Source organism: Crinia signifera, chromosome 1 (assembly GCF_055691185.1).
Source record: "Crinia signifera chromosome 1, ASM5569118v1, whole genome shotgun sequence".
In the NCBI taxonomy this organism is placed as follows: Eukaryota; Metazoa; Chordata; class Amphibia; order Anura; family Myobatrachidae; genus Crinia; species Crinia signifera.
The window spans coordinates 58,575,707-58,602,351 of NC_139217.1; the positions used below are offsets into that span (position 1 = coordinate 58,575,707).

Below are 26,645 nucleotides of genomic sequence, written 5' to 3' on the forward strand. Positions count from 1 at the left end.
TAAAGCATTTTGATACTTGTAATCCCATAAAAATAACAGCACAAAACCATTTCTGGACTAGCACTCGCTTCCCATCCCCGCCAGTGATCAGAAGACCATAGACACTCTCCTTACACTTCCCCTGCAACAACATGTCCTACACTGGTGACCGCAAAAGGTTTGTATTGATAACAGTTTCTCCAACATCTGCACAAGCAACACTTTCTATTCACGCCCCCCCCCCCCCCAACAAGACAGCAATTCGTTGAAGTACTACACATTAACCCCAATATTAAAAAAAAAAAAACCACACAAAACACAATCTGTACATAAAAATTGTTTATTTTTTCCTTGTCTACCCCAGTCATCATTATTGGAGTATTTAATTTTTTTTTTATTTTTTTTTGTTTTTTTCTTTGTTTGAGGCAACAGTTTTGTGGGACAAGCAGAGCAACAAGACAGTAGCTGCACACCAGGATTTTTTAAAAATAGATCACAATTTGTGTCACCATGACAGCCGATACAACAACGTCCTGTAATAGAAAAAAAACAAACAAACCAGAAGTCTGCACTTCCTCATGCGGTTACGGAGAACGCACACATACACTGTCGCTCCACGAGAGGCCGAGATCCGTCTGCAACCATCCGGCGAGTGCTACAGTTATTTGGCTGTTGCCTCTGGAATGTAGATCACAACATCAGGTATGCGAGAGCTCAATGACTAAAGCTTTTAAAAGTACATGTGTTAGAGAGAAAGAGAAAGAGACAGCACCACTTCCGGTGAGAATGTGGCTCAATCACCACGGAGCATATAACAGAAATATATATATATTTTTTAATAGAATTTCCAATTGCAGTAGTCCTAGCCATAACATGCCGGTACATGATCCGTGCTCATTTGTAGGTGATTGTCCACTGTTTGACACAAGCATCATGGGACACTGTAGCCAACGTGTGCTCATCCAACCAAGCCAGCCCGCTCACGTGGTGTAGCCGATGGGTATCTGCAGGAGTAAAGGATTCATATGATACAATGATCTCTGAAAACACCACGCCGAGTTCTGCCAACATTCTATTGTCACAGTCATTTTCTACCGAATTAAAAAAATAATCCTATTAAAAGCAGCGTTGTGGCAGCAGGAGCCAGCACGCGTGGCTGAGAGGATGTGATCTTTATTTGGTTAGGGATTAACGTGCAAACTATCTCATTAAGCACCAAGGCAGAAAGTTCTGTCTGATCTACAACGGACCTCATTGTGAAGATTGCATCTAGGCACAAATGTAAAATGCAGCCGGGAAAAAATATATAGGGCAGATTGCTTTTTGCCTCCTAAGCAGAGTTGGGTATGACATACTGCAATGTCGACAGGGTTTTTTTCACCCAAATGTCGACACAGTCTACATGGACACTGGATTAGGTGCACCGCGTCACCTCACCATGCTTCGGGCACGGTGCCTCACTGCGCACAGCACACTATTTTATTCTCCCACCATGCCCTAGTGGATGGTCGGGCGTGAAATACCGCCTGTCGGCACAAAAAGGTGAAAAACACCCATGTCGACCCAACAGTGTTGACTTAATGACTGTCGACCATCTTTAGGTCGAACAACCGGCCGTATCCTGCAGAGCTTGATGCAAAACAAGGATGGGACACTAAAGGAAGCAAGTGCACCACCACCCTACACCTACAAGGAGAAGATTTACTGTATTTTTGACCACAGGATGCAAAAGTCGCAAAGGACACAAATACCATTTTTCTTAATGTCCACACTATTATACTCTTACATACCAGTGTTTTTTTCCCCATCCCAAACAGCGCACAGGACACCCATTTTACTGCATAAGTGGGTGTTACCAAGACATGTTTGGTAAACCAGATGCAGCCAACAGAAGCCAAGAGCAGGGTATGATTGCTCTCAACACAGCATTTTGTTGACGCACCCCTACAACGCTCAATCCTTGTTTCATTGACAGGGACGCAAAGGAAGGCGCGTGTGTGTGTAAACCAGTGAGCTGATACTGCCCAGATAACCCAAAAGTAAAAGCGTGCAAAAGTTTCAGACGGACTCTCACTGCTGATTGAAAAAAAGGTAAATGTAAAAATTCTGCTTTTGGCCACTAGAGGGAGACTCGAGTTCTGAGAACATGATATCGCCTCATTTCACTCAATCTAGTCACTAAAGAACGGAGCCCGATGCGAGGCCAAAAAAAAAAAAAAATATTCGGGAAAACTTTGGACTTATAGTATCGGGTGGGGTGCCGGACGGCTCCCCGACAGTCATTCCTCCGACATCGGAATCCCGACTGCTCCCTCGTGGGGGTCCACGACCCCCACAGAGGTAGACAGCGTGGCGAGTGCAGCGAGCCCGCAAGGGGCTTCATTGCGCTCCCCACGCTGTGCAGTCGGGATTCCGACGTCTGAGTAACGACTGTCGGAATCCCGACTGTCGGGGAAATATGCCACACCCATCGGGTGACCGGGTAATTCATCATATTAGGACGCAACATTGCAGCCAACATTGAACACAATAGATCTTCACGAAAATCCATTGCAGTATATTGAAATGAATGTGCATTTCCTTTTAATTAACATCTACATACCGATCTAAGCTACTTTGCAGTATAAAATTGAAAAGGAAAAAAAATAAAAATAGGAATATAAACATACCTGGCATTTTAAGACGTTTATCTGAATCGCTCAACGTCCAAACAATAACCATCATATCCATCCCACCGGTGGCAAAGTGCTCATTGTCGGGTGACCAGGCCACACAGACCACTTTTGCGTGGTGGCCATAAAAGCGGTACTTCTCCTGTTTGATAGTGAGAAGAGAAAGCAAGGTTTAGTTTGTAATTAGCTGCAGCAATGTCACTGGCAGGGCCTGATTGAGATCCCATGGGCGGGACAATGCTCATGGGCCTATACTGAAAAGGAGAAGAGGTGTAAAAATAGTAAAAAAATAAAAAAAAATGGTTACAAAATTATATCATTTTTCTACCAGATGTGCACAGTTTCTACTGGAGAAATGCTGTGTACACACGGTGAGATTTGACATTAGATTTTGACTATATGGTCAAAATTGTATGCAGATCACAAGACAGCACAAATCAAAACCCGGATAGACAGGGCAGCAATGACTATATAATGCAAATCTAGTGCAGGTTGTATGAATTGTATGTAAATAGTACAGTTAGCAAAGATTGCATAGCACTCGAATCTTAAGTCGAATAGCAAGGGAATCTCACCGTGTGTACACACCATAAGATTTGCTGGGTGTAACATTTTCCCCTTTTCACTGCCTGCTTATTATTATTATGTTTCTTATATAGCGCATACATATTCCGCAGCGCTGTGCAGAGTATAGTTGAACACTCACATCAGTCCCTGCCCCAGTGGAGCTTACAATCTATATTCCCTACCACCTGTACACGCACACACAGAGACATTTCTAGGGTTCATTTTGTTGGGAGCCAATTAGCCTACCAGTATATTTTTTGATTGTGGGAGGAAACCGAGCACCCGGAGGAAATCCACGCAAGTACGGGGAGAATATACAAACTCTGCACAGTTAGAGCCATGGTGAGAATAGAACCCATGACCTCAGCGCTGTGAGGCAGTAATGGTAACCATTACACCATCCTTAGTGGATGCTTGCAAATAACGGTCACGATTTAAAGACCACCAGCAGGTGAACAGTGTGAGTTCACAACTCTCATTTTTCAGGGCACATGTGAGGCCTTGTAAATGGCAGGACTTTTTTGTTTCCATATAACTCTGAAACGAAGCAAACAATTACAATATCATTGTGCAGGAGTAAGAGTGTTCATTTGGTATAGGATGTGCCCTGCTCGTACAACGGCATCATAGAAATGAGGTGCAGATTTATTAAGCTTGGAGAAGAGATAAACTGGAGATAAAGCGGAGAAAAGGTAAAAGGAGATAAAGCACCAGCCAATCAGCTGTGTTTGAAAAAGACAGCTGGGAGTTGATTGGCTGGTGCTTTATCTCCTTTTACCTTTTCTCCGCTTTATCTCCAGTTTATCTCTTCTCCAAGCTCAAGAAATCTGCCCCTGAGTCACTTGTAAAAGTCACCCTACTATTAAGATATAAATGGCCACCTGGGAATCATATTGCCTTGGTGATGGGACTATTTTTATGTAATGGCCTGGAGCTGGAGCTCTGCCTGTCCCATTGTTTATCTGGTCCTGCTCACAAATGTATCTGCTGGGTGAAGCCGGCTCTGGCATAGTCATAGTGGGGTTTATCATCTAAGGGAAGCTGGAGGATCAGTTCTGCCTGATGCCAATATGGGTGGACTTAGGATATGTGGATGTCTTACATATACTGGAGAACCTACTTGCTTTTAATTATAAATAACTCAAAATGTAGGTAAACCTAGATAAACGTGGCTATTTATAAAGATCAGAGTGCATTGCAGTGTGTGTAAATAGCCCCTGATTCAGACCTGATCACTGGGCTCCAAAGAGTCGCAGCACATCGATCAGTTAGACATCGCCCCACCAGAGAGAAAACCCGCCTATGTGCACTAATGCGCAAATATGGGGGAAATCCATTTGCAAATCACTCACCACCGACTGCATCCCCTGCCCATGTGCAGTGGCCGCGTAGCTTAGTACTTACTTGGCACGGTGATGCAAAAGAGAGTAGTTCGGGGCCGGAGCAGACAATCTGTTTTCCATTAAATGCCTGCTGGGAATCGCCTGCACTTTCTTCGACCCTCACAGAAAACAGCCGGGTGCCAGCCCCCAAACAGCGGCTGTCAATCATCTTGTGAACCAAGCCAGCAATGAGTAGCCATCAGTGGGGCTTTGTTCGCAGGATGGCCTGGCGCAAGCACAAGGGTCTAAATCGGACCTAAATGTAATAACCTCGGCACTCCGTGCGACTTTTTGAAAGCGCCAATCACTTACAAGTCAATACCAGATTGACTTTGCCTTGTATATGATTTCTGGTTAGTGCATTCCTAGGACACACTTGCATAGTAGTGACTTAATACCCAACGTGCTTGTGGTTATCACAGGATCCAATACACCTATTACAAAGTAAAACTATGCTCACAATACAAAGCAAATCCATGCAATCCGATCTATAGTAAACGACAAGATAGGTCCTCCCAAGAGAATATTGTTAATGCAGCAGAGATCGGTACTCTTTACCTAGAAGGGCGCCCACGATTTTGATCGTGGGCATCGTTAGTAAAAAATATCACGGCCATCGCATGCACTAAAAAAAAAAAAAAAAAAAAAAAAAAAAGCGACCGACGCGATGCCCGCAATTTCCCATAGGGAACAATGTTAAATGTCCCAATTGACCCGATTTTCCTGTTAAATGTCTCAATTGACCCGATTTTTCCATAGAAAACAATGTTAAATGTCCCAGAGAGGCCAAATAGGCACCCTGAAGTGTAAAATGGCCCCCACAATTGTTAACGCCACCCCACGATCAACGTGAACTCGAAGCGTGGCGAGCCCGCGAGGGGCGGCGGTACGCGTCCTACGACCTTTTCATACCCCCACTATCCACGTCGGCGTGGAGTTGAGAATAGAAAGTGTGGCGAGCCCCGCGAGCGGACGCGGACAGCTGTGAAGCCCGCGAGGGGACGCGTATACCTGTGAAGGTGTCCGCGTCCCCTCGCGGGGCTCGCCACACTTTCTATTCTCAACTCCACGCCGACGTGGATAGTGGGGGTATGAAAAGGTCATAGGACGCGTACTGGCCGCCCCTCGCGGGCTCGCTGCGCTCGCCACGCTTCGGGTTTACGTTGATCGTGGGGTGGCGTTAACAATTGTGGGTGCCATTTCACACTTCAGGGTGCCTATTTAGCCTCTCTGGGCCATTTAACATTGTTTCCTATGGAAAAAAATCAGGTCAATTGAGACATTGAACAGGAAAATCGGGTCAATTGGGACATTTAACATTGTTCCCTATGGGAAATCGCGGGCATCGAGTCGGTCGCATCGCATGCGGTTTTTTAGTGCATGCGATGCCCGCCCTTCTAGGTAAAGAGTACCCAGAGATCTCATGGGGATAATGATACCCCTTATTGGTAACACTGAGGTCCCAAAAGCAATAAGATGCTAAAACCTCCTATTGCTTTCGGGACCTCAGTGTTACCAATAAGGGGTATCATTATCCCCAGGAGATCTCTGCTGCATTAAAAATACTCCCTTGGACCCATCTTGTCATTTTAATTGCCTGGACTTATTTTGAGTCCCCACATTTCACTGCAGCTCAAAATAGTAAAAAGTTACCTGGTTTACACATATAGGGCCTATCTAGCGCACAGCCACCAACTTTGGTTCTCGATTACAGAGAACAGAAAACCTTGGCTTAACAACAATGTTCAATCCAACAATCTGCTGTAACGTGAGCTCTGGCATCCACTTACGGAGGTAGCATATCCATCGGCGACGTCGAAGACTGTGACCCCTCTGTTCACATCAGTAGCAGCTAGATAGGCACCATCATTGGAATAGGCAAGGCTGGTCACCACCGCATTGACAGGCAGGGATTTGCCCTCATCCTTCAGGGTGTTGCCTTGAATGGAATATAGATGGATGTTTCCGTCCTTATAAAGAAACATAAGCAAACACATGAACGCCAAGTCCAATGGAATAATGATACAATATTGTAACTTGGGAGGAAAAAGGTGAACCGTAGTAATGTTACGGCACAGCCACAGACTTCGTTACTGCACAGTTATCTATAGAGTTCTGTGTGTACAGTAGTAGCAGTAAAACATAGGTATCAAGTCTGCCAACACTGGTATCTATTTCTCTACTGAACCTCAAGTGTGGCTGCCAAGGAAAAATGTATGTTAGATTATTATAGATAGGCCACAGTGCCACCTTGTGGCCTATGTTTGTCATTAACCAGCAGAACCTTTTTATCTGCCTACAGTACAGACAGCTGCTACACCTGTATAACCTGCATTCAGTACTTTGCCCTCTGACCATCAGATAATACTAACTATATTGGTAACATTACATATCATTTGGGAGCATTCTATAGAAGCAGGAAAGTAAACAGAGGTAAAACTGGTCAGCAGTGATTAATAATACTAATACTCAGTTATATGCAGATTTTGCCTGAACCAGAAAATACAAATAATAATTCTAATAATGTAAAAGACTGTCCATTCACCCCATATACTCACACCAATCATGCACTACACAAGGTGGCAGCAGTAATAAGAATACCCAGAATCCTTCCTGCCAATAGGCATGCAAGTAGAAGAAGTGACAATACATGTAAGAGACCACACGATCCTTACCGCTCCTCCAACAGCCACAATGGCAGATCCTTTGTGAATTGCCACCACCTCTGGCTCATAGTCAAGAGAGTCCAACACAAAAACCTTTTTCTTGTCTTTCAGCAGGACAATCTGTGAGACAGGAGGAAGAAGGCGTTCAGCGTCAGAATCACTGTATCTGCAGAAACCATGTTAGTCTGACTGAGGAGTGACACACACACATTATATTCATCTATTTGGTCAGATGAAAACTAGAGCACAGCCAGCTAAAATTTCATAAGTGTTCAGCTGGCCTTATCTCAGACCAGTGGTTCCCAAACTTGATCCTCAAGGAGCACACACACTGGCAGACATATCAGGCTTTCGATTGATGTATCGCTGGAGCATCGGCCAGTGTGTACCAGCAATATATCTATGAACTGTGTCGTTCACAGAAACACCGTCAGTCGCCAAACACTTAGTGTAGTGTACCTGGCCAATGCAGATGGTCACAGCGTGTCCCTTAGTGTCAACATCGATGCTCTTTGGCTGGACATCCAACTTCACGGCATCCTGAGGACTAAAGAGAAAAAAAAAATAATAATAATTCAGATGATCCTGCTGTGGGATGGAGAATTTATATAGACAAAACATTGATTCCCCTCCACAACCCCACACTCCGGCTTTGATTTTGGCCAAATATTAATGCGGTTCCGTCTATTCGAGGCCCTCCAGCTCAGCCAGGACCTGCACTAGGGAGACCATCATCTTGGGTAGCATCATTTTTGCCAACTGAGGTCAGAACGTAAACAGTTAATTTAATATAATATTAATCATTCAATAAAGAGGCCCCTGAATGAAAAGTAGCTAGTGGTACACATTAGCATCCAAGGCACCAATATGAAGAGACGGTCATTAAATGTTATTTGAGGAAATGGTATTTTGGCAGTGGAGGGTTGTCACAGGACTAGTCTGCATTCCTACACATAAATACGCTCGCTGTTCAAGAAGATATTGATAAGAGGTATGATCAGTAATCAGTAGCACCCCTAACAATTCCAGTGGATGGGGGGGGTGAATAAGGGAATTTTTGCACTGACTAAGTGTCCATTGTCGATTATGATGCAGGACCCCCCCCGTTCTCATTTAGAACTTTTAAAAATATATCCGCCCATGTTCCCGGGGACATTTGGGTGCAGGATAGGAGGTGTGGGCCTTCCATGCTTTCCTCTGGTTGATCAATTCCTTCTCAATCTACAGTCTCGATATGCAACACCAAATAATAGGGTGTAATGTCCCCGTCATACCAAAATCAGACAACCCCGGGTAGAAATACACACCGATCAGGGTATATGTAGCGGTTTGTGGAGGGGGACAGAGCAGGTTTATGAAGCGTTAAGAGTCAAACTGAACAAGCTTTATTCCTGTGCTTCTTGTTAAATTTCCATATCAATGGATGACTGAACCCACTTAATACAGTAGGATAGGAATTGCCAGGGGTTGGTACTACTATGCTAGTGGGTAATATAAATAACACAGGGTCTAAAATAAGTGGCACGGCATGGGCAACCAAAACAATGATCTCCACCAACCTGTATGTTCCGGCAGTAACATTAGTGTATCGTACAGTGTCGTCCATGCTGCAAGTAACCAGCTGGTTACAGCCGTCTAAGGCCATGCTGGACACCTGGTTGGTATGGCCTTTGCCACTGAAGGTGTCATCCTCTCCCGTCCCAGCATCAAAATAATGTATTCAGTAACATTAAGGAAAACAATCATGAATGGGACTATTTAGTGAACGGAAAAGAATTACACCAGAGAGGATATGGCTAGAACATTGGTTCCCAAATGGTGTGCCTAGGCACCCTGGGGTGCTGTGAGGCTCTTGGTGGCATTATTTATGGTCAAAGTGATTGGCAGCCATCAGCACTGGGTAACATGTGGACAATCTGAAGCAAAACACTGTCCATCCTCATACAGCAGAGATTCCCAAACGGGGTCCTCAAGGCACCCCAATGGTCCAGGTTTTAGGTATATCCCTGACTCAGCACAGATGGTTAAATCAGACTGAGTTACTAATTAAATCACCTGTGGCCAAGCATGGATATACTTAATACCTGGACCGTTGGGGTGCCTTGAGGACCGCGTTTGGGAACCTATGCCATACAGTATAACTGACCCCAAAGAGGACAGATAAGCACAAGTTACTTACATTTACTTTTTTCCAAAGGTATTAATATTAAAAAATATCTATTTTTTAATTACCTTGGCGGGATACCAACAAAAAAAAAAAAAAAAAAGGAAGAGGGGGGGGGGGGGGGGCAGCTGATAATGTTTTTGTTTTTTTTTCATATGGGGGTTTTACACCTACCCCATCCCGTGTCCATAGGCCCCCCAAAGTAAAATGACTCAGCAATAAGTCAGCACCAATGCAGAGGTCGGTACGAAATGTTCTGTATTTAACACATTTCTATTTCTGGAGAATAGTAAAAGTTTTGACTGACATTCAAAGAGGACGAGTCCGAATTTATGTAAATCGGACCAACAGCACAACCCACTTACAGCAAAGATCCTGACGTCTACAAAGCTCCGAGAAAGAAAAATAAATGAATAATGCAAGAATAGAGATGCAGAAAAACATCTCTATTTATACATTCATTCTTAACAAAAACCTATAAAAAAGTAAGAATCACACAGCCTACATCCTCTTATAGCAATAATTACCCAACAAATGTCTGGATGACCAGAAGAAAAGGCTACTTGCAGAGACTTAGCAGTTACTAAGCTCCTGTTCGGTCATGCAAGACTCAATGTACAGGTCTGCTTGCACGACAGGGTGCATGAGAAGCAATAAGCAGGGGGAAAATAAAGGATATTGATATGTCCATCATGGCTGCCAGTGTAAATGGTGGATCGGCCATCATTGTTGCGTACGGTCAGGCACTGGATTGACTTGCTGTGTCCCTGTAGGAGAAGAACAAAATTAAAATTACACATCACCAGAGCACAACATTCAGTCGGAGGGTGCCTAGAACAGGTGTCTGGTATCTTTGGGAGCAGATCTGGATCACAGATTGTGCCACAGAGCAGACACCAAGGACTCACAATGGCCACATCCAGTCCTGGCTGGTGACCGACAGTCTACCAACAGGTGAGAATCATTACTAAGGGGTAAATATAATACAGGCGTGAGAATGGACATCATCTTTTACAAAGCAAAGTTAAGTGGAGTTTGCCTTGTGAAAGGATTGCCGCTTTAAAAATTACAGAAATCTCACATTCTGGCTTCTCGCACCCTATTTCAGGGTTGCATAAAAAATAATAATAATAATAATAATTTAAAATAGGATTTTCTTATTAAATGATTTTGTTAAGCAAGCAGTTTATTTTTAGATGTTGACACCTTGTTTTAGTAATACATGACCAATTTTTGAAGTGAGAACAGTAATCAAACGAAAACAGAAACAGAACACACACACACACACACACACACACACACACACACACTAAGCAGTTGCTTCAAGAATTAGGCTCTGAATTTCACTCAGTTGTTTGAGTCTGAGAATGTGGACAAAGACATGTAAATGTTTGACTCAGTTGCCCTCAACAGAAAAAAAGGGATCTATAGCATGCAACCACCTTAGCTGCTTTTTTATTTCCAAATCTGTTGCGGGATTTAGATTGTACAGAACCGTATGTATTTATTAAAAAAAAATAAAAAAAATCACACCCCCCAACATACTGCAAATGGTTTCATGGATGCACGAAAGATGATGACGATGATTATTGGCATGAACAAACTCGAAACACCTATATACATACACACAGAAGAACCCCACTCCAATCTCCAAATAGTCTTTAGGTGACCCTCTTATCTCTTATATGTTCATATGGATCGATGCCTTTAGATTAGGTATGGAGGTGCTACCCACTGCTTTGATATAGACTTAAAATATCCATACAAGAAGAAGTAAGCAGTAGTATGGCAGCACTGAGAGTCTTATGATAACAAACAAAACATAACATTACATTACTTTTGATAACATTGTGACATTAAAATAAAAAATGGCCACTGCCTATATTCAGTATAATCGCAGGTAATCTATTCCCGGTGTCCTATGTATATCCTACTGTATGATCTTTTAGTTGCACACTGCGTGGCTCCTGTCTATAGTGCATACACACGGATCAATTATGGTTTCGATTTGATTAGACTTGGCCAATTCTGAAATTTTTTCTATTCCTTTTCAATTGTCACTATTTTCTATACAATGTGCTATTCGATCTCAGTGTTCCTGATCCTTCAGGCGAGAGATTGAAATAGAATTGAATGCAGCAAACAAATTAGATTTGCAAGATCTACTATTAGATTTCCTCTTGCCAAGATTTTTTTTCTATTCGATTTCCACTACAAGGGAGCACGCATTGGGATTGAATGCTAATAAAAGCATTTGATTTCGATTAGATTTTGATTCTATAAGCAAAATCGAATAGAAATATAGTGCATATCTCACCGTGTGTACTTGCTATTATAGTGGGTACATACGGTTCAATGTGGAATTAGATTTGCAGTTCGATTTCTACTAGATAGTCTTGCCAGGCAAGACTTTTTTCTTTTGGATTTCCACTTAAACGTGAACTTGCATTAGGATCGGATCTGCATAGAATGCTGCTAAAAGCATTGGATGTGCATTAGATTTAGGGGGATATTCAATCGCCGTCGAGCATCTCCCGTGGGGGAGATGCTCGACGGGCCCTATTCAATGCTGTCTTCCCCGACAGCATTGAACAGGGTTTCCTGGCAGAACGAGCCCGACATCTCTAGCTGTCGGGCTCGTTCTGCCGAGAACAGCCGGGAAGTGACGAGCTGCCGGCTGCATCTCGTCACTTCCCGGCCGCAACTCGCGGCCACGCCCCCTTCTGGTCCCACTGCAGGCGGGACATTGAATCCCGCCTGCATGTTCTCGGTCGAGCTGACCGAGAACGGGACTGGGTCACGGCAGGCGAGCAAGCTCGTCTGCCGTGACCCGAAGATATAATACCCCCCTTAGATTCTGCTTCTATAAGCAAAATCAAATAGAAATATAGTGCATAGCTTACCCTGTGTACCCACTATTAGACCGGAAATTCTACAGACCTATGAATAGACTTGTTTTGATCAATAGTGTTTCAGTCTTCTCAATAAAGGGCGGTATTCAATGCTCCCGATTAACAGTTTTTATTTTCGGTGAATCGGGCTGTTTTCACTCCTTGCGGTGAATCTTTTTTCACTGAAAATCTGATTCACAGAGAGTGTAATCATTGCTAGATTGGAGAACATGCTTTCAGCATGATTTAGATTCACCATTTTGCATTTGACATCTTTTTAAGGTGAACTGGAATGTGATATTTTAAAATAAAAGTTTTTTTTTTTTTGGTGTTTAAAAAAAAAAAAAAAAAAAAAAAAAAAAAAAAAAAAAAAAACAACAACATTCGCCAGCAGGGGACGGGAAGCCGCTCATTACAGAAGCATATGCGGGACCGGTGCAGCAGCTCCCTACCCCACATCCCCTGCTAGCTACCCTGGGGGTGGGGGGCTGGGAGGGAGGCTGCCTGTGTCCCAGGAGTCCTCCCCCACACATTCTGGGGCAGGGAGGGAGGCTTCCATCTCCCTGCCTGCGGCCGTTCCCAGGCTCTCTGCGGCATTCCCAATTAATTAATTAACCCTGAATAGGTTCCTTATTGCACCATAGAATACTATTATACTGAGCCAACGATCGTTTCACATATGCTTTATCAAGGAGGAGCCACGCAGTGGGGATACGGTCGGTTGGTCGACATACTGCAAAGTCGATAGGACATTAGGTCGACACAAGCATTAGTTTGACAGTCAGAAGATCGACATGGGTTTTTTTACCGTTTTCAGAGTGGATATGTGCTGACAGGCGGTATTCATGCACTACCATCAACTAGGGCGTGGTGGGATAATTAATTCCCGAAGCATGGCCAGCGCAGCAAGCCATACGAGGGGACGCGATGCACTTAATCCTGTGTCCATGTCGACATTTGGGTAAAAAAAGAAAAAAAAAAAAAAAAACTGAAAAAGCCCATGTAGACCTTTTGTCACTTCTTTTATGGGCGGTTTGAAGTCTATACACCTACACGTCTAACTCTTTCTAGGCAACAGTTGTAGTTTATTTTTAACGTTTTGATTGAAACCATGATTTAAAATTGTGCAACCCTGTTACATTGACCCCCCCCCATTTACCTGCAGTAGCACCTCAAGATATAAATATAATACACCAGGTAAATTCTTCTATTATATTCTCATTCTATCAATACATGCCCAGACTTCTGCAAGTATGGAATGTTTTGACAGGATATCAGAATAAATCAGCTCAATGAACTCACTGCCATATGGTCCCCTCACTGCAGAACATCCTTGCAGCAGTATAGTCCGTTTACTGGGATAGGGTCACTAGGTCTACAAGCATTAGGTCGACACAAGCCTTTTCCCTGTTTGTGAGCCAACAGGCGGTATTTCATGCCCTACCATTCACTAGACCAGTGATGGCTAACCTTGACACTCCAGCTGTTGAACTACACAACCCAGCATGCCCTGCATCAGTTTTAGCATGGCCAAATAGCAAAACTGTAGCAGGGCATGCTGGGATGTGTAGTTCAACCACATTTGGAGTGTCAAGGTTAGCCATCACTGCACTAAGGTGTGGTGAGAGAATAAAATAATGTGCAGAGAGTAGCGAGGCACCGTGCCCGTATCATGGCGAGCGCAGCTAAAAATTAAAAACCCCTGCTGATCTAATGACCCTGTCGACCTAGATCCAATGATCCATACCCAGTTTACGCTGGTTAAATAAAAATATATCTGTTGCTCTCAAGCACAATAGGGAAGGTAAAATTATTACGTAGAACACAAATGCTAACGAAATGCTGATTTAAGAATTATTTCTGTGGGTTTTTTTTTTTTTTTAAATAGTCTAAAAAACGTGCCCACACACTGTAGCGATTTTTTTGCGCCAGACACTGTGGGGCAGAAGCAGGTCTCCCATGGACACAGGCAGCAGAAGCTGCCCCCCGGGAGAGCTGGCAGGGGACTGGGGTAGGGAGCCGCTGCACTGCTCTCGCTCGGCATATGGAATGAGCGGGAGCAGTGAATATATGAATATCTAATGAGTGGCTCTCGGTTACCTGCTGGTGAATGTGTAAAAAAAAAAAAATAATTATATAATATATATATATATATATATATATATATATATATATATATATATATATATATATATATACATACACACACACACACACACATACACATACTTCAAGCACATGAATAAAAATAGCATGCCCCTTCACAGGAAAAACATTCAGAGTTTTTAAAAAAACTTTTCAGTTCACCTAAATAAGATGTCGAATGCAAAACAGTGAATCATGGTAAAAGTCAGGGAGAAAGCAGTTCTCCATCCTAGCATTGAATTCACTCTCGGCAAACCCCAGTGAAAACCCCATTGAAATACTCCAGCGAATTGTAGCAAGCATGAAACGGAGAACTGGCCGGCATTCACTGGTCGCTTTTGGCGAACAGTGAACATTGAATAGGGTGAATCAGATTTCCGAAAAAGATTCACCGCAAGAAGTGAAAACAGCCCCATTCACCCCCCAAAAAAACCGGTGAATCAGGAGCATTGAATACTGTCCAATCTTGTAAAAACACATGACATATACACAAATATATTTTATTTGTGCATAAAACAAGGTTTCAAAACATGAAAAACAACGTTTGTGTACAATCTCAGGTACTGAATCTGAATGCCAAGCAATCATTTTCTTGCACATATATAGTGCCAGTTACATATCATGCCCCCAGTAGTGCTTTTAGCAAGAAGTTTTTTATTTCACTTTCTGGAATGTATGGTTTTCGAAATAATTTGGATAACGGATATTTGGATAATGGATACTCAACCTGTAATAACAAACAGATGTTTTTTTTTTGTTATACCGTACCTTGACCACACGTATAGGTCTGTCTGGATTATTCTTGTCCAAATAATTGATGTAACCAGACAGGGACACACTCAGCAAGTAATCCTTCTGCCACAAGCATCCCAGTTGCTGATCCAGAGTATCCGCTCCCAGGTTAAACGTGGTGAGTGCCGAGTTGGCCCCCACATCCCAGAGTTTTGCAGTTTTGTCCCCGGAAGCAGAAAGAAGATGGGTGCTGTCAGCACTCCAGCTAATCTGCAGAACAACAGAACAGATTCATTATAGTGGGAAGCCACATACAACTGGTTTAGCTGCAACATAAAAAGGATCATAAACTGCATAGAAACCTGTTACCCCACAATTGGTTACCTTTAACTATATCTAGCCATACTTAATGAGCTGTGATATTTCAGAGACCCTTGTTCTCCCCTCTCTTATGTGACACGCCCTGCGGTGCTTACATCTGTAATGCACCACATGTGATGTTGCGATGGGCAATTAAATTAGGATCTACTTCTTATTTATTTAGCACCCTCTAGAAGATAGTAGACAGGATCTGATTGGTTGCCCATAACAACATCACGTGAAGTAGAAAATGTCCCCCATATTCCCTCATTGCAGCACATGTTCCAGTAGAGAATTGCGGCCACTAGGTGGCGTAAGATCACGTCGCAGCAATAGCAGCGATGCGTGGTGAAATGCAAATGATGGACCCTAGCACTATGGGGGTTAGTCTGGTTCTCTCGCAAAGGCACAATCACACTCTAATGGATAAAAGCCCTGTGCACTGTAGCTGGGGCCCCTAAATCGATAGTAATTTGGACAATTGCGGGTGTACAAATTGGGAGTTTGACCGTAAGGTATCGACAGCTTTGTGTGTTAATCTAAGAACTACATTACAGTGTACATGGAAAAACATGCAATGGATTTTTTTTGGGGGGGGAAATAAAGAAGTGACCTTAATGAAAAATCAGTTATCTAAAAATCAAATAAACCCACCCACCCCAAACATAAAATAAAAAATTACCGCGTAAACTCCTCCGCCATGGGCATTTCCTCCACCAAGTTGAGTGATTTTCTCACCAGTTTTTCCATCATAAAGGAAAATCTAAATAAAAAAAAAAAAGTTAATTTGTGTCACATCAGCATAATAATAAAAAAAAAAAAAAAAAAAAAGAAGGAAGGAGTATATTTTAAGTTATGGGGGTTTCAAATAAACAAACATTTTGCATTGAAGATTACTGCCGGTGTAATGGTGTGTACACACGGTCAGATGTGCCTTAAGATAACATCCATGATCCGATCAGATCGGATTGTGGGTAGTATCTTAAGGCACATCCGATTTGCATACAAGTCTGACTCTTTTCCCAGAGAGGTGGTAACGGCTGGTTCATTAAATGCGTTCAAGGCAAAGTTGGACAAACATTTACTGGAGAAAAACATCCATGGGTACAAATAATTTTAGAACCTACCAAATCAGCAATGGATATCTATACCAGGTTGAACTAGATGGACGCAAGTCTTTTTTCAGCCTTACCTACTATGTAACACACACACATACAGTGCAAATCTGCACTATATAGTCAAGGCAGACAAAACTTTCTGCCTTGCGATACGTGAACGCGCATCAGAATCGGATTGGGATCGCAAGGGTTAAAACCCTTGCGATCTGCATCCGATTTGATGTTGACTATATCAACATTGGAAGGCAAAGTACCATGTGTACACACCATAAGTCCTGCAATAAAATATGGCCATTTACAATCTAATTTGGCAGCAAGTGTCAGATTTGGTGGTGGTTTAAATTGTGGAATCTACACCATCAGCCATAACATTGAAAACGGACATGTGAGGAACACGGACGCTCTCATTACAATGGCACCCGACAAGGGGTGGGATATACCAGGCAGTAAGTGAATTCAGTTCTTCAGGTTGATGTATTGGATGCAGCATAAATGGGCAAGCGTATGGGTTTTAGTTACGGTCACAAGGGCCAAATTGTGCCGACTAGACAAGTGGGTCAGAGCATTTCCAAGAAGGCAGGTACTGAGGGGTGTTCCTGGTATGCAGCGGTTAGAAACAGCAACAGGGCTTGTGGGCGCCTAATGCGGGGTACACACCAGGACGACCCGCTCACGATGCACATCGTGAGCGGGTCGTCAGAAACTCTGACACTCACGATGACGCGGGGGGCACGACCCGCTCACGGTGTGCACCGTGAGTGGGTCCCGGTAGTATAGTAGTTATTCAGATCCTACCTGCTGCAGGTAGGATCTGAATAATGACCATCCTGCGGGACCGCGCATCAGATCGGTATTGGTCCACACCAGGACAGAAAAGGGCCCAATCACCACAAATCTACATCCAATCGGTCGGAATTGGATCTAGATTGATGGGATCGGACCCTTGTCATCCTGGTGTGTACCCAGCATTAGGCTCACTGATGTGCCTAGGTAGGGGAGAACAGGCTGCCTGGTCCGATCCCATAGCTACTGTAACACAGATTGAAAAAGGTAATGCTGGCTATGGTAGAAAGGTGTCAGAACACACAAAGCATTGCAGCATAGCCACAGTCAACATCTGGAATATGCAATGGATGGTGAAGGCCAGGTCTAATGAATGTTTTCGTTTAAATCATGTAAACAGCCTGATACGGGTGCGTCATTTACCTGGGGAAGTGATGGCACCAGGATGCACTATGGGAAAAAGCAAGTCGGTGGAGGAAATGATCTACAGGGAAACCTTGGATTCTGGAATTTGTAGGGATACTACAATGGTGCATACCTCCTACCTAAACATTGTTGCAGACCAACTACACCCTTTCATGGGAACAGTAATCTCAGGTAGCAATGGCATCATTGAGCAGGATATTACACCCTGTCAAAATCTCATTACAATACAGTGTCTTTGTGGGTACACTGAAAGGACAAGTCAAAGCCATGGAGGCCCCACCTCCCAACTTACTTCTGCGGACATCTTGGTGGCAGATGCCACAGAACACCTTCAGAGGTCTTGTGTAGTCCATGCCTCCGGCTACCAGAGTTGGATTGGTGGCATATGGGGGACTTACGCAAGATTAGTCCGGGGCTTTAAAGGTTAGGACTGATTGCTGTATATTTGTTTTCATGAAAACAGGGAGATTGGTAAAAACACTAAAAGGAATTGCCTCAAGTTACCCAATACTTTCCCCATAACCTACCTGACCATCGGCACTTGCAGTCGCAAACCTGTTGCCATCAGGTGAAAAGCGAACACAGTTCACAAATCGGTTGTGGTCCTGCAATTATAAAACAAATGTTACTTCCAGAACACATTTGCAAGTTGCATAGCAATCAGAGCATAGGCCTAGAACCAATATAAAAAAAAAAAAAAAATTATATAATAATAAATTGTTTATATGGGTTTGCCATCGATGGAAAATAACTAGTTGGTCTCCATTGATTTTTTTTTTTTTTTATAATTCTCCCGAAGGTGGAGGGGCACGGAGCACAGTTCACTCCTGACACCTGTGAAGCCACGCCCCAATGTTCTGATTGGACCAAAGAAAATAGGATCACCATTGATTGTCAAAAAAATTGATTGTCATACATTAGATATTATAACCGTTTGTACCATCGCCAGCAGTGGCAACCACAAAAGCAATTCCCTTTAATAATTAAAAGGGATATCAAATAACCTGAAAAAAGTACAGTACATTCCATTATCCTGATTTCTATGACACCATCACACTGTGTGCCCTGTATAATTGCGGTCAGGCTGTATAAATCGGAGATGGCGTGTAAGGAAGCCTCCAGTGGAAAGCTAATAATGAACTGACACATGATTCCTGCTCATCTTTCAGTGGAAGTATCGTTTGCAACACTTGTCACACTTTGGTAGATTACAAGGAAAGTGAATCAAGTGTACACCAACTACTGATAATACATCTGCTTATTAAATGTGCTAATAAATCCATTAATGATAACGTACCCCCACAACGCACACACAGTCTTATTTAATAGAAGCAGTGCACACAGGAGACTATAATCCATCACAACCAGACATTACCAGTAGTCTAGCAGATGCCTAAATAGTTAATAAGTCTTAACCCCTTGAGTGCCAACATCTGTGGAATGTGCAAAATAACCACTAAAAATGCCAGAGTCACTCACATTTATTATATAAATTCAAATAAAATAAAAAAAAATGAAAAAAAAAAAAAAAAAAAAAAAAAAAAAAAGGATTTCCTATATAAAAAGGTAAACATTACGACGAATCAATTTGTTGGCTTGGCGATATTCACGCCTATTTTGACAAATTCACTTGGCACTCAAAGGGTCAAGCTGGGCATAACTAGGAGACCCCTGAGCAGAGCAATAGCCTGGGAGGTCAACATACAGTACACCGTGTGTGGTTGTTTTAGCACACGATGCATTGCATGCGATCCCCAGCCAAGCACGTGATGCGGCAGACCCTACATGCAGAATGTAAGAACCAGTAACTCCGATGTGGGCACACATGACCGCACATCGGAACTCATGTCACATTCATGCAATTTGGACGTTATTTTTAATGCGATTTATCTGGGAACAGAGAATCCGGTTATGTAATATATTACAGAAAGGAGCCAGACACCGCTCAGTACCAATTAAGGGGGAACAGCTGAGACTTGGGGCTCGTTCATACACACATTGGGAAAACAGCAAAAGCGTTACACAAATGTCTAATTGCTTTTCCCAACAGACTACTGTATGGGTAGTGTGCATTACTGAATAAGAATTAGGGCGTGCGGTGCTCTTAAATATTTAACGCAGCACTGAAGTTTGGTGGGAAAGCCACAATTAACGCTTATTTGTCCGATTTTTACTGTGCTCTTCAAGTATTTATTAAAGTGTGAGAACACAATGTAAGAAAACAGGCCTTCGCTACAGGCTCATGCTGGGCATTTAAAGAGGAAGGACAAAAGCGGGCCTCTATGTTGTACGTTTGCCTAACCAGAACAATACACTTAAATGAAAAGTGACAGATAATGAGGTCTGGCTCTGTCACTTCAATATGTTCACCATGCACTGACATACCATGTCTTTCTAGGACGCAAAAACATTAGATACAAATCGTAAGAGAAGTGGGCGATGCCTTTTGTAGAACACATAACAAATACTTTATCGATCTGAGGCTTTCTACACACAACTAATATCATGCATTCTTAAAAACAAGGAAAACTATTTAAACATTAATAGTAAAAACTAAATAATTTAAGTCAATGGTTCCCAATGACATACTAAGATGTGATTATCCGTGCCTTGTGAACTGCCCACTTGCAAAAAAAAAAGGAAAAAAGGGAGTGCAACATCAAACGCAGAATCCATAGCAACAGATATGGTCCCTACAGGCAAATTTGTTTTTGGAATTAAATCAGTTTCTAGCGGCTTTGAGGCCGTGCATGCAAACGGGGATGGAGCAAAATTAGAGAAACCTGCATAAAACCCCTCTCTTCAAAATAGCATTACTGGAGAAAAAAAATAAAAAAATCAAATTCAAAAATTAAATGAGAACCTCAGCTTGAAAATCTGCAGGCTTTAGGCAAACAGACAGTTTCCTGCAATATGCTTAACCCTGGATGGATTTCCACTTGTTATGTGGTTTAAATACAGAAGATAATTGATCACTCTGCTTAGTACACAATACTTAGAGAGAACCCAGGCTTATACATGGACATTGCAATGCAGAGAGTGACACAGTCAGGAGTAGAAGACTCACACTAATTGTAAACTTGAATTTGAAAGGTGGTCCCTCGAAGAAAGCGGCACAGCTGTCATCGCTGCCCGTTATCAGGCGATAGGGCCGTGTCTGTTTGATGTCCACCGAGTTGATCACTTTGTTGTGCCCGATGATTTCACCAACTGAGGAGCCGGTATCCCAAAGAAAGACGGCACCATACCTAAGAGAGGGGGAGGGGGGGATTAATAGAAGAACGCATATGATGAAAGGGACATTTACACCTGGTCAATATTTGTAAATCACTTTATCAGGTCATTAACCTTTGGTCCTTCCACTACTTATTACTGCAGCTAATGGAATAGGTTTCGGTCAGCTAGGCTACACTGTATATCTACCACAATGAACCATGCAGGGACTGTTAGTGCCTGCAGCAGGGGTGTGAGCGTTGGCAAAGTCTGAATTGAACCGATTACCCAATATTTTATAAGGATACATTAATTGGTCTTCACCTTATACGGATTCAGACACCGAATATCAGCATCATCAGCAGACTAGCTGCTTTGCATAAAAGGTGTGTGAAAATAGAGATACACACACACACACATTCTCTATAGAATGTAGTGTTTTGTCAAAAGAAGGGGACACCCCAACTATGAATAATTACTGCTATTAAAGGGATGACAGTTGACAAGTCTAGTGTTCATTCTAGCACCCTGCAACTTGTGAAATACTTACAGTTCCTACTCCCTGCCTGGGGTGTCGCTGTCTACTCTGGTTTTTCTACCACAGTCTAGTTGGTATCTCACAATTGAGAGACCAACCAGATTGTGGTAGAAACACTACAGCAGACAGCGACACCCCAGGCAAGGAGGAGCAGCAAGGATTTCACAAGTTGCAGGGTGCTAGAATGATCCCTACAAGTCCAAAGCAGACTCTTTCTATAGGCCAGTGGTTCTCACACATGGTAATCAAGGCACCCTAACAGTTCAGCTTTTAGGGTTCTCCCTTGTACACAGATGGTATAAATCAAAAACGGACTGAAACTAATTAAGTCACCTGCGTCAATAAATGGATATCTGTTGGGGTGCCTTGAAGTAGTGTTTGGGAGCCCCTGCTAAAGGCTATTACTTCTGAGTGAAGAGATTCTTTAATAGGGCTTCATGCGGAACGTGTACAATGTAAATAAGATCGGGTTATATAACAGTTTGCCACTAAGATATCAGGAATCTGTAATTACAGCTGTAGGATTCACATTCTGCCATCCTCATGGTAACATCTAAGTTTTTCCCGGCAGCCTGTCAGATCTCCGCGTTCCTGTCCCCGCTTTGCATAATGAGTATTGTACAGAAATCAAAGGCGCAACTCATAGAACAGGCCAACGACAAATGCAAAGTGCACACCCAGTCAGCCACATGCTGAGATGAAATTGTATATAACACGCTGCATTTCGAAAAACAAACTGCGATATTGGATAGTGAGGGGGGGGGGGGGAGTAGGAGATTTTACAAAAAATGGTTATGCTATATAGAAACGTTGGATCAACAACTACAACAACAAATACGAGTACTCCTGGAAGAGTAAAAAAAAAAAAATATACAAGTAATAAATAGGATAATCTAAAGCAAATTAATGATGTAGGATCAAATAGGGATAGAGGAGACTTGGGGATATTGAAGGAATAACGATAATTTTAGGGGGAGAGAGACAAGGTGACGATGTGGAAAAATGATATAAGTACTATACAGTATGGAAGAAGGGGTGGGGGTGGGGGGAAAGGGAGGAGGGATGAATGTTTTTTTTTGTATGTAAAAAGGGATGTATATGTATTTTGTATATTGTGTAAAAATGGTATAAAACTCTAATAAAGATAATTTAAAAAAAAAAAAAAAACAGAGCTCACTTACTGATATTACATTGGAAATGCAGCCAGCGAATAGGTCGTTTATGCTAGAATCAGTTAGGGAAATGTAATATTACGGCTAATGGGAAAAGAAGCCAGACGTTTGCATACCGTCCAAAAGGGATGGATTCCGTTTTATGGCATATATTCTAGCAGTCAAATAACACTATTATACGCCAGACATATTGTTACTGAAGACAACTATACATATAACACTTTGAACAGAGAACCTCCTGCCATCAGCACTACAGCAAATGTGGTATACAAGTCAGACATTCAGCATATCGACGCGAGAATGCCAACCTGGCCTCAATATCCTCTATGTCCAAAAGTCCACCCGTCAACATACACTGTTATAAAAAGGTAGACCATAGACAAAATGAGAACGTCAACTACACTAGAACCCAACCATGGATACACAAAATGGTTATTGCTGGTCTTAAGGTTTTAGCAGCTAATCCTCAGATGTGTTTACATATACCTTTCCTAATAGGTCCCATATGTTGGCCAATGGACTCTGCGACTTAGATACTTGTAAACCCGCAAGGTTTGCCTAAGGACACAGCTGTACCCAAAGCAAAAATAAAATAAAATCCCCTGCACACATAAAATAGGCAAGGAAAGGAGGTGAACATCCTACAGAAGAGAAAACGCAGATATCTCCATTACATATGGTACCATATCAAGATACCTGTTTTGGTGGCAATAGGCCATATTGTCCAACAGCTCCAAAATTGAAATGCCTGCAAGAGTGTTCATTAGATGGGGAGAGATAGAGAGTCACACCCGAGAAGGTTAAACTTGAGCATAAGTAAGGTTATAGATCTGGGGAGCATGCAGCGACGACAAGAGAAATTCTCTCTAGAAGATAGCAGCAATCATTTGGATATTATCTGGTTCCCGATTTATGCAGAGAGCGGCTTGTGCAGTGTGGGAGCAATTTCCAGCTGATAAAAAGCACAAACAACCTGCTGTAGGAGGTAATGAGAACATACATCCCATAATAGTACCAAAACACATTTACCATATAGGCTGGGGTGGAACAACAAGGATACAGATATAGGACATTGTACCACAAGTTATAAACATTAATACTGTATGTGCTAAAATTGTACAACTGACAAGGCGCACAACTGAATTGGCAAATATCTGCCCAGAAAGGACAAAATAACTTCCTACATATCTGAATAATACCCCTTTCAGACAGAAAAGTCTGAAAATCCCGGCAAATACACGGCATTTCAAATGCCATGTCAATTTGTTGGGAGCAGCCTGACCCCCCTTCACACAGAAGAACAAAATTACCGGGTTGAAAATTTCTACCTGGTAATTTGCTGAATAACACGGGTATTTCTTCTGTGTGAAAGGGTCAACACGGGTCATAAATCCCGTGTCCTCGACCCTGGTCATTTCCCGGGTCGGAGACACGGGATTTACGACACGGGTGTGCCCTTTCACACAGAAAAAGGACCCGTGTATTTAATGAAATTCCCGGGTGGAACTGCTTCACCCGGGTATTCATTTTCTGTGTGAAAGGGGTACAAATGTTCAAACTGCCAAGTGATGGTGGAGGAACCATGCTCTGAAGCAGATTTCCTCCATTTGAAAGGTCACCTTACAGCGCTGGCCTTTCACTTTCTAAACAGTCACACTTTAAAGAACCTCATCTTTCAGGCTTGAAGGGATGCAGTCAACAAGCAAAAGGTTGACAGACAAATTGGTCGAACACTAATGGTTGACATGGACAAAGGGTAGTCATGGTCAAAAAGGTCAACATGGGTTTTTCTTTTAAATGGACTTGAACGTGAAAAAAAGGTTGACATGAGATTTTAGGAGTATTTTTTAAACCGACTTGATCATACTTTACCACCCCAGTGGGCATAAAGTAGTGTGCCGAGCGCAGGGCTGCTCTGTGCCCGAAGAATGGAGAGCGCAGCGAGCCATGCAAGGGTCTGCGGTAAACATATACGTTTCTTACACACCATCAAAGCCCTCACTCATACAAAACCTCATCTCCCTTTACATTGCCACCTGATGACTTCATTGCACTAGAATACCGCCACCTGATTACGGTGAGCCATTCCCGCCTTCACCCATGGTGCTCTTTATTTCTGGAATGCTCTCCCTCGCAGCCCCTACATTTCTTAACAAATTGCCAAACACGCACTCAAGAACCACTTCATCAAACTTACCGGTCACCTCTGTCAACCCCAACTGTGCCACCACACTAGAATGTGTGCTCTCACAACAGGCCCCCTCCCCTCTTGTACTTCAGCTACACCATACTCCCAACAATGGCACAGAACCCTGATGCAGCCATGTTCATATACCATGTACTTGCCCTACATTGTCTTGTTCTACAAGTCTTTGTTTTCTGGATTTGCGCTGTAGAGTCATACAAAACACAATAATAAAAATGTACAGGCCGGCATAGACACAGATACAAAACCTACAGTATGCATGGACTACCCTTCCCTGATAGGGATTTATTTTGTGTAGTCAACTAAATGCCTTTATAGCGGAGAGAATGCTGCTCCAGGTGTACATAGCAAACACCAAACACAATTGGGCCATCTACAATAGGTGAAAAGCAAACAGAAGTATTCATGAATGAGGCGATGGACAAACAGTATTGCTGGCAGGCACTACAATAGGCGAGAGACTAGTACAGCGCAAAGCCATTCAGCAAAGGACCCTCAGATGAATTCCTCTGGGAACCATTAAAGGATCATCCTCCCATTTCCAGACCTCAGCCAGAAACTTAATTAAAATCCCCTCAGTCTTACTTCTGTTCACCGAACACTGCAAAATAAAGCTAGGAAGGTTTTCCAAACACGCCTGTTACTACAGACAGGCATATACCCAACACGATGCCATTGCCAGACTGGTCTGCACCCACAGCCATCAGGCCTAGCAACCTGCCTGCTTACCCAGTATGCATAATACATGGAAGCAACTCAAACATTGCCTGTAGAATTAGGTTTATACATATGCGCTAATGCTAGAATACACTATGAAACTTGCAAGACATTATTAAACGGGAATGCAGCGATGTGCCGTTGCTGAGAAAACGGCGTCTGACCCCACACCCATTGCAGCAGGTGTCAGTCCCAACTCACACAAGTTTACCGTAACGCAGGCATGTCCAAACTATGGCCCTCCAGCTGTTGTGAAATTTCACATCCCAGCATGCCTTGCAATAGTTTAACATTCCCTAATAGCAAAACTGTGGCAAGGGATGCTGGGATGTGTAGTGTCACAACAGTTGGAGGGCCATAGTTTGGACATGCCTGCCGTAACGTATGCCTGCCGTAATGATATACACCTGCAAAATCACAGATAAAGAAGGGTGGACCTTATAGTGTACTGATATAGCAAGTCATTTTTAACCAAAAGTGTCTGCTGCATGAAAGCTTCGTGACTGTAGAGCATGGGTCTTCAAACTGTGGCCCTCCAGATGTTGTGAAACTACATGTCCCAGCATGCATTGCCACATTTTTTCCTATAAGAGCATGCCAAAAATTGTCAGGGCATGCTGGGACATGTAGTTCCACAACATCTGGAGGGCCGCAGTTTGAAGACCCATGCTGTAGAGTATGATATAATCAGCGTTAAATGCCACCGACTGCTGCAACCTGTACAGGACTATTCACTGCCATTTGTGGACAAACTAACAAGGGCCTTTACCTGGCTGTAGATACGTAGAAGGCATACATAGTCTTACCTAGAGCAAATAGAAGCACGCAACTAAATCACTATAATATGTAGTCGTACTTTCTCCAGTTCAGCATTCAACTGGAGGCAAGTTCTCCTGGTAGAACCTCTCTGCTAC

The 26,645-nt window shown here is 42.9% G+C and overlaps 1 protein-coding gene across 1 annotated transcript in view; it reads right to left on the reverse strand.

The window, feature by feature from the left end:
* Positions 1-303: 303 nt before the first annotated feature.
* WDR1 (WD repeat domain 1) overlaps positions 304-26,645 on the reverse strand; it is a 34,063-nt gene continuing 7,721 nt past the window's right edge. The window contains exons 5-15 of the mRNA XM_083157661.1: positions 20,953-21,133; positions 18,413-18,490; positions 16,241-16,321; positions 15,235-15,468; positions 10,108-10,197; positions 8,826-8,980; positions 7,726-7,813; positions 7,276-7,386; positions 6,391-6,570; positions 2,649-2,793; positions 304-983 (exon numbers count right to left, since the gene is read on the reverse strand). Coding sequence (XP_083013787.1) covers positions 874-983; positions 2,649-2,793; positions 6,391-6,570; positions 7,276-7,386; positions 7,726-7,813; positions 8,826-8,980; positions 10,108-10,197; positions 15,235-15,468; positions 16,241-16,321; positions 18,413-18,490; positions 20,953-21,133 — 1,453 coding nt within the window. The 3' untranslated portion in view covers positions 304-873. The remainder of the gene's footprint in view (positions 984-2,648; positions 2,794-6,390; positions 6,571-7,275; positions 7,387-7,725; positions 7,814-8,825; positions 8,981-10,107; positions 10,198-15,234; positions 15,469-16,240; positions 16,322-18,412; positions 18,491-20,952; positions 21,134-26,645) is intronic.